The 16,430-nt window shown below is 37.9% G+C and overlaps 1 protein-coding gene across 1 annotated transcript in view; it reads left to right on the top strand.

Moving 5' to 3' along the window:
- The first annotated feature begins 4,722 nt into the window (after nucleotides 1-4,722).
- KLB (klotho beta) overlaps nucleotides 4,723-16,430 on the top strand; it is a 15,341-nt gene continuing 3,633 nt past the window's right edge. The window contains exons 1-3 of the mRNA XM_010006153.1: nucleotides 4,723-5,460; nucleotides 11,263-11,770; nucleotides 14,638-14,906. Coding sequence (XP_010004455.1) covers nucleotides 4,723-5,460; nucleotides 11,263-11,770; nucleotides 14,638-14,906 — 1,515 coding nt within the window. The remainder of the gene's footprint in view (nucleotides 5,461-11,262; nucleotides 11,771-14,637; nucleotides 14,907-16,430) is intronic.

Genomic DNA, 16,430 nt, shown 5'->3' with positions numbered 1-16,430 from the left:
GTCACAGCCGCGACGGGCGGGGCGGCCGTTGGGCGCGTAACCGCCGCGGCGCGCGGCGCGGCCCGGCCCAAGCAGTGCGGTGCAAGTCAGGGCTGGGTCGGCGCGGCACAGGAAATCATTTCCCTTCTTTCCTGGTTGTGCTCTGTCTTCGCTCACTCGGTCTTTAGTTTCTAATTAAATCTTGCGTGTTTTCTTCTAGGTTTATTTTTTCCCTCTACTTGCTGTACAGTGGGAAGAAATAAACTTGGGCAAAGCAAATAAGCCAGATCCCCTCTCAGTAATTACTACTCCAATGTTTAGATTCTGCCAGACAAGTTACTAATTAATGCTAATGTTGGAGAAGAATGGGGAGGCCAAACAGAATTTGTGACGTGAAAAATATTGCTATTGATTTAGAAAACTTCTCATAAAAAAAAACCAAAACGTACAAGCTCAGATTGTACTTTTCTCACAGTGCAATTTCCAGTGCTAGCATAGGTATATCTCTGTATTCATTTTCTCTCATTTTTTCTTTTTCTTTCTTTTTTCCAAGAACAAGAGGCTGCCTACTTGGTGGCATGGTCAAACTCCAGCAAAGATAATTATATACAGATAAAAGATATTTTTGTTTGCTCTGAGAAAACATGAATGTTAATTATAACTATTACCATTGCTGTTTAATTCTTTACATTTGACTCCTAAGTAATAGTAAGACCCCATTTGTATAGAAATTGCTGCTGTTCTTTTATGGGCACACATGGTCAGGTGGTCTTGTGTATCTTCAACATTAGCATAGCTTGTGAATTTTGGTTTCTGTCCAAGAAACACGTGACAGAGTGAGCAAGTAAATGCCTACCCACGGCACAGGCTGTGTTTTTCAGCCTGTTATGCAAGTTGTTCAGTATGTGCTCAACTATAATGGCTGTGCAAGCAAAGCTGGTATCACTCTAGAAAAACATCTCCAGCCATACGTTTGTGTTAACATATTTGATTCTCATTATGTAATTTTTAAAGCTGTGCATATTCCTGATACCAGAACTAAAGAGTAGTTAAAATGGCTGACATTTGTAAGAGCCAGACAAACTGTTTAAATAATGCTAAAAGAATTATTGCAGGTGGTTATCTCTATTTGTAGTTGATAAAGCTACCTCAAGTAACATCCAGCAGAGCAGTATCTGCTTGTGGGCTTGTGACATGTTTCTTGGAAGGCAAAAGTTTAACCCTTTATGAAGAGATCAGACAATACCTGGAATGGCTTTAATTCACTCCTGGGTATGGTGGGGAAACAGAGGATACCTCCTGTTTCTAGGTGCGTGTCTATGCAGCCACTGAAAGTGGGAAAAACCTTGGATCTGCCACAGAAAGCAAAACTGATTACTCATAGTATTAAGATGCACTTTGCCAGATAAAATTAAGTCAATATCCCTTTTAGGTCTATAATAGATTGTGGATCATGTTTTAAAGGCATATTACACAATGAAATGTATGCTTTTTAAAAAGTAGCTAAAGTACACTCAACATCATCACTCTTTTTACATCTGAGACTAATAATAACAACTTCTACTTGTTTCCTACATTTTTGAAAACCACAGCCTGTTTGGCCTTTTCTGTTGTGTTGGGTTTTTTTTCCAAAATACCTGAAAAAAGCAAGATATTAACTCTCAAGCTTGAGTTTTCTTCCCCTATTGAACAATTCCAGTCCTACAGATATTATTAGTGAAGGCTTTATCACAATTACTGAGGAAGTTGTTTAATTTTCTTCTATTGAGAAATAAAAAATGTTAATATTTTATTGTTTATATTATTTTTAAACATTTGTATATTGATCTGTTGATACAATTTTGGAATGGAAATCCATTTTTATTGCAACTTTTGAAGTGATGTTTTATTTACTGCTCTACAAAAATTGTATTTTACATTGTTTGGAACTAAATTGAAGTGTAGAGCGGACACTCGTAACTTAACACTGAGATACTTTTGAAGTCCATAAGACAGTGTTTCTCACATGTTTTAGGGTACAGTACACTTAGATTTTTTAAGAAATATTTATAATTGAACAGAGATGTTCTGAGCTTCATATGTGTCCAAAGGACCTCTGAGATTAGGAGTTGCCCGAAAGAAATACAGCACGGTAATGCTGAAATTATTAGGAAAACACAACAAAAACATGTTTCCTGAAATTAAAATTTCAAGTTACACTCTCTATTTTTCCATAGCATTAATAGACATTCAAATACTCCTTTACTAGATGGTAGGCTCTATTTTGGAAGAATACTGTAAGGAATATTTTCTTATTAGTAAAGAAAATCAAATCTCGGTTATATTGTAGAAATAGAAATTAACATTTTGTTGCAGACCAAAAATTCAAAAAACTCTTTGTAAATCTGTGGTCTAGTTTCTATTTACATTAGGCTTTCTATAGTATCCATCACAATTACATATCTTTAGAAAAGAGTTGATCCCATCTCAAACAGTTCTTGCTGTATAAGGTGAAGGTATAGGTAAAGAGGAGTGTTTGGTTTTCGTCACTGTTGAGGGCCATTACGGGCCATTACGTAAGTGGTGCTTTTTTTGAGCACCTAGCACTAGTAGATCTGAGCAGCTAGGTGAACTTTGTCTTTAGGTCTTTTCTCTGCCTTCATTTGCATATCTAGGCAGAATGAATGTGTCTTAACTCAGATACTTAGTCTATCATTGCGTACAGTCAAAACTATTCCTTCTGACTAATGTGTTCAGCATTTCTACAGGTCAAACCCCAGGTTTTCAAGCTAATCCCCTAAAACAAGAATGTATTTTTTGTGGTGAAGTGAAAAGTTGTTTTTGTAATTTGAATCTCTTGCCTTGGCAGGGGTAAAGATAGGAAAGGAAATTTGATAACTGAGAATTTAACTGAATAATGAATGAGTAGGCTTCCTAACTACTATAGCAGTAATAACAGGTTCCCTGGAGACCTTAGACTCTCCCAGCTTTGATTCATTCTGAAACCAGATTCATTCACTAAATGCATGGCCAGAGGCAGGAAATCCCACTGTGCAGCATCTGCGTACAACAGCAGGGTTGGAGCCTGTACCAACTCTGCTGCTTGAGCTAGTGCAAGAATTAATTCCTTCCTCTTCCCCTACTTTTGCACCTTTATGTGTCAACAACCCCTGCTCACATCTCACTCGTCTGTGCTAAATGTTTTTCCAATTAGTAGTCACAGTGTTTCCCCAACTCTGCTCAGTTAACCAAAACATCCTTTCAAATTCAAGTCACTATATGATTTTCATTGCCTTGTAAAGGCGCTGCAGAGAAATGCTGTAAAGACACATGAGGTAACTGTTTTGTTGTTTGTCATAAAAATAAACATACATAAAATATATTCCACCTTCTATTGCTTTATCAGCTTCATTGTTACATAAAGGCATGTCTGAATGGCATTGTGCAATGCTGGGAAAAGACACCCAGGCAGCCTGCAGTATGCTCGCAGGTAGCAGGAGCAGTAAAGCAGCAGTAGCCCAGCAGTCCATCTGGACTTTAATGTCCTTTCATGTCAGCAAGGCTAATTAAACTGAACACAGTGCTATACTTAAGTGGTAAATTGTTCTCATGTTCAGGTTTCTGTGTGTATTTTTCTTGCATGTGAGGTTACTTCATGTTGTCATGTTCCATGAATCTCTTCAGCAACTGTGGTCTAAGTGGGGGTACATTTTATATTACTGTACATCAAGAAAAGCAAAAATGGCAGGCATCAATCTGACTGTGTTTAGTAAAGTGACTATATGTCAACACATAATTTTGTTGTAATTTGAAGTATGTTAAAAGATTAAATTATATTGCATAACAGCTTTCTAAAATATTCTCTGTACTGATGCCCCAGCTGTGAATACCAAGACTGTTAAATTAATCAGTACTGAAATAGCATATTTCAGGGCTAATTATCTTTGCTAATTGTGTTTATTTGAAGAACCCCAGGAAAATTGCTGAAGGACTGGAACAGAACCCCTGTCAGTTTTGTACTGCTGCTGTACATAGAGCTGTACAGTGGACTTTTTTCTTGGTTAGAAAAACAATCACGTGCATTTGAAAGAAATTTACTTGCTTTGAGTTTTTACATAGTTGGCAGGATGTGCGTGTATCTCATCCGCACAAAACTTCCTACGAGTTCCCATGAGGGAGAATTTTTCAGCAAAACTAGGATGTTTGAGCAGGGCAGGACTGCGGAATGATGTACTGCCCTTCCAGCCAATTATACAGAAGGATAAAGCACCTTTTAATTGGAGACTATGTAGTCTGAATTATATGGCAGAAATATGTCTGAATTATATTTCTGCCATGTTTCCTGTAAATATAGCTGCATGAAGAGTAAAGGATGTGATAACTTCTTAGCACTCTCTGTCACCTGTATCCTCCTATCAAATGACTGAGCTTTAAATAATGATAATTCAGTTACTAGTGTTTATATTGTTCAGGGAAGCTATTTTCATGCAGTAAGAAGCCAGCTAGGTGTCTCAGTAGTCATACAGAGCCCACCTCTCTAAAAATTACGCCATTCTCTGACCTGTTCCAGGTCTTACAGTTCAGGCTAATCATTGACAAGGACGTTTACAAGCACAAGCTTTTAGTGAACCTCTGATAAGACACTCCAGCAGTTCATGGCAAATGAAGACAGTCTTCATGACGGGGACTCCAGAAAATGAATGAGTTTTTTCAGTGTCAGAGCAAGAAATCTGACTCTTAACACTGGCGCTATAAACCAGCACGATGTGTAGCCGACGGCTGGAGATATTGTTTGCATTTTGGACTTTAGTTTTCATAAGGGTGGTTACTGGGCTTGCGGGAGAGGGAAGATCGGTATGGAAAAAGGATCCCCACTTCAGCCCTGTGAGTGAAACACAGATGTTTTCGTATGATATGTTCCCCAAAGAGTTTCTCTGGGGTGTAGGGACAGGGGCTTTCCAGGTGGAAGGCAGCTGGAGGAAGGATGGGAAAGGCTCCTCCGTCTGGGATCGATTCATCCACTCGGAGTTTCAGGACGCTAACAGCATGGATGCCTCCAGTGACAGTTACACCTTGTTGGACCAAGATTTATCTGCTCTGGATTTTTTGGGAGTTAGTTTTTACCAGTTTTCAATTTCATGGTCAAGACTTTTTCCTACTGGAGTGGTAACAGCTCCCAATGAAAAAGGACTCCAGTATTATAACACCCTTATTGACTCTCTGCTCTACAGAAATATTGACCCCATGGTTACACTGTACCACTGGGACTTGCCCTTGATGTTGCAAGAAAAATTTGGGGGATGGAAAAATGAATCAGTAATCAATATCTTCAATGACTATGCCACCTTTTGCTTCCAGACCTTTGGGGATCGTGTCAAGTACTGGATTACAATCCACAATCCATATTTAGTTGCTTGGCATGGGTATGGCACAGGTATTCATGCTCCTGGAGAGAGAGGGAAAATAACAACTGTCTACTCTGTAGGACACAATTTGATCAAGGTATAGTAAGATTTTACAAAATGATCTTGCATCTCTATAGGACATGATGGGAGGAATCAATCATGTAGTAAATATTTTTTTAAAAATCAAGGAATATGAAAACACCAAGAAATAATCCTTAGCTAAGGCAGTCTCTTTTTAATCCTTATGTTTATTTTACTGTTCTTCTCACAGAAGCTGACTCAGTAACTATTTGTTTTAAAGTGCTTGTTTGTTACTTGATTTAAACTAGGTTTTGCCTACAAAATCTGGCTATTAAAGAACATGATTTTCCTTCTTTATTCTTTTAATGTATTTAAACACAATGACATGACTATTCATTTGGCTACACTGAATGACTATTCTATTAGTTTAAAATGAAATTTTTTTTGCATTTGTTTATTGGATCAATTCTACTAGCAATAGAGTATGTATACATAAGTACAGTATATATATACTTATAAAGTTCTAGATTAGTAAGATGTTATTGCAAAATTTGTATCGCTGAACTAGCAAGGTCAGCATTTCTTGGGTTTGGAAGAAAACAAGTGTCCCCTTCAGTATATGAGTGTTTCAAAATTACATTATTTTCTTTTCGTTCTTAACATTTTAAGTCTTACTTGATTTATCAGTTGTCTTCCACAGAATTACACATCAACCTGTGATCAATAGCTTCAACAGCTGCAGTACTAGATCCTCATTTCATGGTATTCTTTCTTTGGGAAGGTCAAAAAGAGAAGTCTGAAGTGGACTAAAGACTTAAGGAGAAAGTGCAGATGTTCGTGGTATTCTCAACAGCATTACAGAGTTTACAGCATCTGCTCTGATAGATTATTAATTTCATTCTACAGTGTAGCTAGCTCCTGTGCATAGGATTGTTTGTATTCTTATTTTCTCTTGTTATAATTTAAAACAATTTAAAATACTGGCAGTTTAAGGTAAGAATTAACAATAGCAATACGACATCTTTTTTCATATGTAGAGCTCAAAGTACTTCATGCAGCATTCACTATCCTATCCCCGTTTGATAGACCAGATATTGTAATTGCCCCTGCTCAAACTATTCCTAACTGTCACAAGAGAAATTTTCAACTACCTACCATACATTACAAAAGTAATTAGCAAATCTGGATATATTTGTTCTACAGAAAAAGTGTGCATGTGGGGAAAATATTCACAACTGACCATTTCTAGTTCTTGTATTTGATTCCGGGCTTGAACCTGCAGAACCTCCTTTTTCAGAGAATTCATGTTCCAGTCAGAAGTTTTATACATTAGAAAAAATCATCAAGCACCCAGAGCCACTGATTTCCAATTTAGCACAAGAATGAGTTAACTATAGAGATTTGTGAAGCATCTCAAAGAGAACTGGTGTTCATTCTTTTTATTTTCAAGAACTAGATAAAATATAATAATAATATAATATTTTACATAATAAATGTAAAAGATACAATGCAAGTCTGTAACATTCCTTGCCTTAATTTGTGAGTGGCACAATCAAAACTGGGTACCAACTAGATAGTCTCTGCCTTTTCCCACTCAGTCAAACCCATGTAAGCAGCACACAGCACATTTCTCTGCTGGAGAATCAGTTGGCTGTTCCAGGAAGCCAGGCACAGCTGGGTCTGATATGTAAATTAGTGACCTAAGTTTCATGGGTCCTACTTTTAGTTTCATTTACCAGTGCATTGTTGCAGTTGTAGTGTTGTGAGAACTAATTGCCATTTATACAAAGGACTTATTTTATGTGATATATCAATCATAAACTGAAGCTAAGTTTCATAGAAAAAGCAATATAACTAGCTGAAAACCTCTACTGGGGATTATTGTATCTCTAGAAGAGGGCTATCAGAATAAGATCTTTTCACTTTTTTCATGGAAACCTTCATATCACATACTGGGAAAAAGCAATAAATTCCCTTCCAAACATGGTGTCTCCATATAGATCCATCAAAGACCAGGTTCCTCTCTGTCCCCAGCTGCATTACTCCTACCTCTCCTGTAACTTTCACTATGCCAGGATCAAGTGGTGGACATGGCTGCCTTTGGGATCTTTGGATGAGCATGTCCCAGAGAAGTCCTGTAATTCATTCTCCTTAAAAACAAATTTCTACTGAATTAATGGGGAATAATTCTTATTTCTACATCCAACCATACACTTCCTTCCCTTCCTCCACAGGGACCTCCTTTCCACAGGATCTTTAAAGATTAAGCTATACAAGTGCCAGCGTTTCTTACTGGAGGAGGAAAATCTGTCTCCATGAAGTATGGCTCTAGGTTGGACAGCAGAATTGTCTATGCTTATAAATGTCTTTGCTGGGATATTTTTCAAACTGTAGTATCCATTGGTGATTATGTGAAAATTCAGCCCTGATTGACACTTTTAGTATGATTAATTATTTTCAGGTTTGCTTTCTTACACTTCTTGGAAATGGTCAGAAAAAACACTTCAAATGCAAGATGGTTGGCATACAAATCTGATAGTAGCGCCTCAGTCTCCCCATGCTCTCAGAAATTCAGTTGCCTACATCTCAAGCACCCTTTTTTCCTTCACGAGGATTGAGATTCAGAGTTGGTTTGCAAAATGAGGGCTTTAGCTCTATTGATCACAAGTAATTTTTACCACAGCCCAAAAGAGCCTTGAACTGTGATGTTTAACACTATCCTCATCAGTCTCTCTATTCTAGTTTTTGATGGTTTAAAAACCAAAATTAGTCCCACTAACAGAATCATTAGTATTGTTTATTTCTAGTTTTCCCAAATCTTCCTGCTCTCCAACATACTAAAATAACTTCATATACTCCTGACATTGTTTTGTGTCCTAATTGATGAGACATTGAAGAAAACTGCTTGACTTTTAACATTTCTCAAGAATTTGAAAGTATTTGTCTTTCAATAGTAAGCTCTTTTTGTATATACATGATAAATTAAAGGATCAGAGTTTGGAGGAGTATGGGAATATTTCAGAAAGAGAGGAGAACAATACCATTGTCTTGATTTTATTAAATTGACTAATCTTATCTAGCTGTTTTACAGGGTTAATACTGACTAAGCACTCTCTATGTCACTTTCAAGTCTATGGAATAATTTTAATATTAATACAAGGAAAATATGCTGAAATTAATGTGTCATACGTATCTAAAATAAATACACAATATTAATCCTGCTTTCACTGTGTACTTAGCCTTGACATTTGTCCTTGATCTAACAAGGAAAGTGATAGATTAGGGATTAAATTCTAACTGAATAAAGATTAATCAACCTTTACTCAAAACAGACAATTTAATGTATGTTAAAGCTTTTAAATTGATGTTTCTTTCATATGTGGTCTTACAAAACAAATTATATTAATCTGTTGATCCATTAGCAATAGTTTGCACTTAGCAAACACCGTTCATCTGAGAATGTTAAGCTGCTTTACAGATAATTAACAACTCAAAAAAGAATTCTAGACAAGGAAATGCTGTTGTCTCTGCTACATCTGTAAAAACCCTTACTATAGACAGAGTGACAATTTAATTTTTTTCCCATTGAGTTTACCCTCAGAATTAAGAGACATCAGTGATATATATGAATTTGTGTACGGGGATCCTATCTCGACTCGGATTAAAAGTACTTATTTGTAGCTGTTGTCCACTCCTTTAGAATTAAACCTGTGGCTGTATTCTCTACTATAGACATTATATTTAACAACAACTTTACTTTCTTCTAATCTATCTCCTGAAGATGCATATGAATACAATGAGTTGTCCTTGATTGTCTTTCACATGTCAATACTACATTTTAAATAGCTGGGTTTTGGCAAAGCCATCTTTCTCCACCTAGAAATGTGTGATTGCTCAGATTCACCTGGTGTTGTTTTCATACTGCTTGGCACTGTGCATAATAATATACATTAGATCAGCAGAGATTTTCTTCTTAAGCCACTGCATCCATATACCTTTGATTAAACAGTGGTGTTTGTAGCCTGTGTCTGGGGAAAAAATATCCTAACAGGTGAGTAATCACTAGAGGCAGAAAACAAAGCAAGCCTGGGCACAGCAACCATCCCAGGCCAGAGGGATCTTTGGAAAAGGATGGTGAGAGTTAACTGAGGAGGTGGTAAGAAATCCATTTTATAATATTTTAACTGTGTCTTGCAATTTGCTGCTTGAGTACAATTTTGCTGGCTTCCCTGTTCAGCCACAGAACCTGCATTTCAAAGGTTAATGTTACTTTATCAGTATTTTCAAAGACAGACCTTGAACAAATGTTTCGAGTGTGACCTTAGAAACTATAAACAACTGATGCACAAAATTTCACAAACTGTAATTCTTTGGTACTCCCTAGCCTGACCGAATATCTACCTGACATCAGGTCTTTTTTTTAAACTGTCAAGGCTGTGTGTTTCAGACAAATTAATTGAATTTATTGTCAAAGGTAAGCAGTGCTGTTTGGTTTGGTAATGACGTCAGCCTAACTCGGCACCCTAAGTGTTTCACAAGGTTTCTCAATGTTTTTTTCTGGGTGTAAACAGTTACTTTCTTTCCAGCTTAAGAGTATAGAGCCACATGTCAGAAATAATGTAAACCCTGAGTTACCTGACAACTCCTCAGCTGGGAGAGGTCAACTCCCTCCCCTGTGTCAGATCCTTTGCCATGATTCACCTGCAATACAGCACCACCCTTCTCTTGACACCTGAGCTCTTCTCTTTTCCTGTGGGACTCAGACAATGCTGGTGGTTCTTCAGTCTCCCATGTATTCCTTTTTTTCATGTAAATTTTGACTGCTGTACTCTCTTACTGAAATAATTAGCAATGTGACATCTGAAGGTAATTCTGGTGTGTGACAGTATTAACCTTTCTAAAACATGATGATAATCAGGAAAAATGTGATACAGGGTATGCTTTCATTGTTGATAACACAAATAGCAAAACTTCTGTCTGTCCTATGGAGCCAATATTCAGCCAACTATGCATACTAAAACATGCCAGATCTTATGAACTACTGCTGCCAAATTTCTTTCTAAAACCAAAGTGGTGTTGCTTTCAAAATGAGTACTTAAAAGGAACAAGCTTCTTCCTGTACTGTGGCATGTTACTGTCAGAAAAAAAATATTATAGCAGCTTCAAAGAAGAAATTAAAATCCAAGATCGAAGTGCTCACAGAAAACTATGAAATTTGACATTTGGGTTCAAACTTCGCAGCTGGGTCCTTTCTCTAATTTTTTACATGTAAGGACTCTGCAAGTCTCATGAACATTTACTCATATGATTAGGCCAAACTAAAACATGTAGAAGCGCATCCCAAGAAGAGTATGAGGTGGATGTGGCTTGATCAGAGGAAATCCAGATAAACCCCATAGCACAGAGCATTCAGTGGCACAGACCCAATGCTGACAAAGGAAACTAAATTTGAGATGCATAACTTATGTATCAGTTGTAATGATCGTTTACAATTTTAACCCTATCACCAATCACTGCTTGACAAAGAAAAACCTAGGTGGGACAGTCTAGACCATGGGGTTCAAATCTCACCATCAACAGCTGTATAGTCCCAAAGTGTCCACATAGCAGCCATTCACACCCCTGCTGGGACCTCTCCTGAAATTTAGACCCATGTTAAAAGGCAAAAAGCCACAGCCCTATGGTATCATAGGAACAGCCCATGAAAAATACTGTGCATTACCATCATCTCAAGGTGCCTTGCAGAATTACAGTTACTGTGTTTGTTGGTTAATATTGCCATAGAAGTCTGCAGTGAATCAGATCCAGCTACCTGCCTGTCTAGCTACCTACACCTGGAGGGATTTACTGCTATTTAATGCTATTTTTCTCTCCTCAGGCTCATGCACAAGTCTGGCATAACTACAAAAAACACTTTCAGCCGTATCAGAAGGGGATGATGTCCATAGTGTTGGGATCCCACTGGATCGAACCTAACAAATTAGAAGATAAGTTGGACATTTCTAAGTGTCAGCAGTCTATGGAGAGAGTACTGGGGTGGTTTGCCAAGCCCATCCATGGAGACGGGGATTATCCAGAAGAACTGAAAAATGAATTCTCGTTTTTGCCACACTTTACTGAGGATGAGAAAAACTACATAAAGGGAACAGCTGACTTCTTTGCATTTTCCTTTGGTCCTAATAACTTTAAACCTCCAAGCACTCTACCAAAAATGGGACAAAATTTGTCACTTAATTTGAGGGAAGTACTGAACTGGATTAAACTGGAATACAACAGTCCTCGAATCTTGATTGCGGAGAATGGCTGGTTCACTGACAGCCATGTGAAAACAGATGACACCACAGCCATCTACATGATGAAAAACTTCATTAATAAGGTTTTACAAGGTTTGTAGATAAGTTAGTTGTTTGGTTTTCAGAGAGTTTTTAAACATAATTTGATATTTCACTCTGTAATTATTTAATCTTTTTAAAAATAAGATAATGGCAACCAAGTTAATTATTAATTGTTTATACTGCATGAGTACAAGTCATGGATCAGGATCTACTGGTGCTAAGTGTTGTACAAACACAGAAGAAAATACAGTCCATGTTCCAGAAAGCTGAAGTCCAACATCTGTGTTGGATTATAAAGCTAAATACATGCAAAACTGAGTCAGAAATTAATGAAAATAAATATATTTTATATCACTTTTCACTGCTGGCAGCCCAACTGTAAAACCTTTGTGCAGAAACATACCTTGACAGCAGGAAAATGAGACGGTGACTAGAGACTGTCATTGACATGCTGGAGTCCTACTCCAGTGTCAAATGCATGAAAGAAATCAGCAGGAGGAGGACAATTGTTCTTCAGGATTATTACATGCCCAATAGAGATAATATAGATATTTTAAAGACACACTTTTAATCTCAGTATTTTCCCTTCATAAAGCCACAACACAGGCGCTCTGTGAAGGTAAAAGCTTTAATTTTTACTTGCAGATAAGTCAGATATAAATTTGCTGTTTGCAGCAAAATCAATTAGGTCACGTTAACTTCAAAACATCATTTATATAGTCCAAATTGTAATGGTATGGTGGCTGTTAAGATAACACATCACAGGTTATTAAGAGAGTGCTGTAAATGTTGTAGCATGTCTGTATCCTAGGGTACTGTGAGTCATGAAAATACACCATGTATAACATCACTGTTGCAATGAACTGACCACGCTTAAGATACAAGGACAGAACTGAAACTGCAGCTTCTTAATGGCTGCGCATGCCTCTCGATACTGGAAGTATCAGAGGGCCTCCGAGGCTCCACCTATAGCAGACAGACAAATGCCTCGAGATCTGCTTCAGTGGATGTTACCTCTGGTGACACAAGGAGCTTAATTAAGTCCTGATCTCTCCTGCCTTCAGCCCCTTGTTCCTGTCCCCAGCCATCCCTGTGGTTTTTAGGATATTCTCACGCCCACTCCAACATTCAGTGAGCAGCCTAGCTTCTGTTTCTGTCCTCACCTTTCAGTGTCACTGCAGACAATACTACAAACATACCTCACACGGATCCACAGGATCTCTGCCTACCATCTGCCTAACAACTTTTCTTATCACAAAATATAAAGTAGTGCTTTTTCCCTACCCATTCAAACAGCCAAAAACTCTCACCCAGTCATGCACCACCTTTTGTTCTGGCAATTAAATTTAGCCCCCATTCATTCAGTATGTTTCTAGAAAAAAACCCAACTTTTTCTTATTTCTCTTATACTGTCCCCATATGTCTACTTCCATTTGTTCAACCTTCCTCATTGCAAACATTAAGTACTTCATCTTCACTTTCAAGGCCCATATGGCCCATCTCTTTATCCTCTACATCATTCTCCATCTTTTGCAGTTTATATTTTCAGACTTTTTTTTTTTACTTTTCCCCATGTTTTCCCTAACATTTAGAAATTGCTTTTCTTGAAAATACATGCCATTTCATTGCTTCATTACATTCCCTCATTTCCTTACTAGTGTTCTGACCTTGTCTCTCAGCTTCTCGTATCACCACATTGCAAGCTCTTGGCCTTTCTGAATTCTTCATCCAGCAGCCTGAAAAATACCATACTTAACTACAAGAGTACACTTGTACACAAGTACTACACTACTGCTGGTAGCTTTTTACTCTGCTGCATGAACGCAAGTCCTGTGCAAAACTGCCTCCTGCTGAAGTTGGAAATAAAATATTATGCAAAGTGAAATGTTCTGAGAAAAATGAGGCAAGGCAATGTTGGGTGAGAATAGAACTTTAAATCAGAATATTTCATCTTTGTTCCTTGGCTTATTCTCAGTGAACTACAGGTAAAATATGGATGACTGTCAAAATCCTCAGGAAACTTCACTTGGCCACTGCTTTGCCCTTGATATTCTGGCCCTTACAAGGTTAATGTAAGGGGTTTTCCTGCATTATTTCCTAGCTTAAAGCTGGCAACAGGCAGGTAGCATAACTAAGCATGGAGTTTGGACTTTTTCTTCCAGGCTGTCAGCTGGCACATGCTGGAGGTGGGTAACAAATGTTGTTAGTTGGTGTCCAGTGAGAAGCTGCTTTGGAAGATCTGCTTTCCTCCCTGGTAAATTGGGTTCCACATTCAAGAAAGCAGTCATTTTGTAATCTTTTGCATATATGTTAGAGATTGTATGTATTGCAAGTTGGAGGGACATTAAAATTGACTGAAGAAATAGGCATGTTCTGTGAATAAATCAAGCACTTCAGTTTCTGGGCTGACCAACCCAGCTTCTTCTGAAGTCACTACCTGTCCCATACTAACACATTTTTCAAGACATTCCTAAATATTAGAGCTTACAGAGATCTTTCAACTAAATGTGGAGAGTTTTAGCTTCACAACAAAGTCACAAACTACATCAACTGTTGCACCCTTAATTTTCAGTCATGATTCTCTAATTTAATTGGTATATATTAGCTGCAAATCATCAAATGCAACTTGAAATCTGCATGTGGTATAATATTTAATGTTTGCTCAGAGCAGGAAAAAAAGCATTCTACAGTAATTTAATTTCTTAAGGAACCACTGATGTATTTTTTTTAATGAATAAGGACTAAAATATATAATGTCTGTCACAGTTTTGCAATGAGTTACAATGGGTCAATAACCTTATGATCGTTGAGAAAACCTTCAAGATTTTCAAAGTGAATAGATCTTCCTCACAAATATCTCTTACATATGTTAAGAGTCCTAAATATAAGACTCATGGATGTTATTTTCTCTTATGCAGCTATTAAATACGACAACATAGATGTGTTTGGTTACACAGCCTGGTCACTCCTTGATGGCTTTGAATGGCAACATGCTTACAACATCAGGCGTGGATTATTTTATGTAGATTTCAAAAGTGAAAAAAAGGAAAGGATTCCAAAGTCATCTGCACTGTATTATAAACAAATCATACGGGAAAATGGCTTCTTCCCAAGGGAGTCTACCCCAAGCTTGCAAGCTCAGTTCTCCTGTGACTTCTCCTGGGGTATCACCGAGTCTGTTCTCAAGGTAAGTGTAGAATAATGGGAAGGCCTCTGGATGAAGAGTGATTAACAGCTTTACTTTGTGAGTAACTGTGTATGGCACTGCTTATTCAGGAATCCTAATGCACACTGCAAACAGAAGTTAAGCCTAGCCATAATGGCATAGTTTCATTTTTATGTACTTCACAGGTTTTTGGCTGGGCTAGTCACAGACTGCTGTGTGCAGCAGCAGACCCCTCTGCTGGAGCCCTTTCCTCACCTTCCCTCTGCTTGTGTCTCCACATGGCAGATCAGATCAGGAAATTTCAGACCCAGAAACTGACCCCGACCAATTGTTCTCGGGTTATTTTTCAACCAGGGGAGTTTCCCAATAGAGTTCACAATGTGGCCTTAGGGATGCCTACAACAGTGTGACGGGCAGGGTGCCACAGGGCAGGGACAAGGTGGTTACGCTGGTGGCAGCAGAGCTACCTGCAGGCTCAAGGTCTTGTCTAAAGCTACTGAACAAGGCAGAAACAGATTCCTGGGTTGAGCCTGGCTCTCCGTGCCAATTAGACAAGTGGGTAACAAGTCATTCTTTAAAAATGCTTATAACACAGGTGAAAATAATCAACATCAGCACATATGGATTTTATCAGCTGAGCTGCCATTTGAAAACAGATCATATCACTTTTTTCCCAAACTGGTCCCTACAGTATCTATTTCTACTTTAATATCTAGTTCTAATATCTAGTTTAAATGTGGTAGATAAGCCAACCATATGGATGGCCAGTGTTGGGATACTCTTTTTTTTTGTCATTGCATACAGAAAGATAGTCCAATGACCAACATCAGTCTCAAACAATAACATCAAAACTTTATCATTTTACTTATTCACCAACAAACATAGGGGGAAAAAAAAAAGTAAAGCTTCTAAATATTTTGTTACATCATTCTGAGGAAACATATAGCATGGAAAAGTACATTTTATTGAAAAAAAACACAATCAGATTGAGTCTAAATAGTTTGAACTTCAATATATTGTATTAAAAATCCTAAAAAATATTTTAAAAAATTGAAATAGAAAAAAATCTGTGCTACACAAGATACATCCTGTGCTAACCTTGTCAACTAGCAGATTAAAGTAAACTAATATTAAACACTACAAGCTGTTTGTGTCAGATGTTTGCATAGGCAGGACTACCAGTAAGACAAGGGAACACTATGCCACAGTTTCACAAGTTTGATCTCAGCAGCAGTGCCAAAATAATCTGTGCCTGCCTCACGTACCCCCCCTCCTGGCTCTCCTGCCAGCTGCTTGAGAACTGCTGTTTGCGTGACCAGAGAGAACCTGATCCAGGAGATTATCTGTGCAAAAACGTGTTGTGTAGGCTGGTGGCTGGGAAAATGCCAGCATGTAGCTGAATAGAAAGGAGAGTGCAATTTTAATGTTCTCTGTAGATGAAGGAACAGGATGGGTAAGACAAGCACTAGCACAAGCAAAGGTGAGTCAGTTACCCTCTTCCTCTCGGAGCATCTGACATCCAGCACTAATCCTACAGTCAAAGGC

The sequence above is a fragment of the Chaetura pelagica genome, unplaced genomic scaffold (genome assembly GCF_000747805.2).
Source record: "Chaetura pelagica isolate M959 unplaced genomic scaffold, ChaPel_1.0 scaffold189, whole genome shotgun sequence".
In the NCBI taxonomy this organism is placed as follows: Eukaryota; Metazoa; Chordata; class Aves; order Apodiformes; family Apodidae; genus Chaetura; species Chaetura pelagica.
Note: the sequence above shows the minus strand (reverse complement) of the source record. Positions and strands in the feature narration are given on the sequence as shown.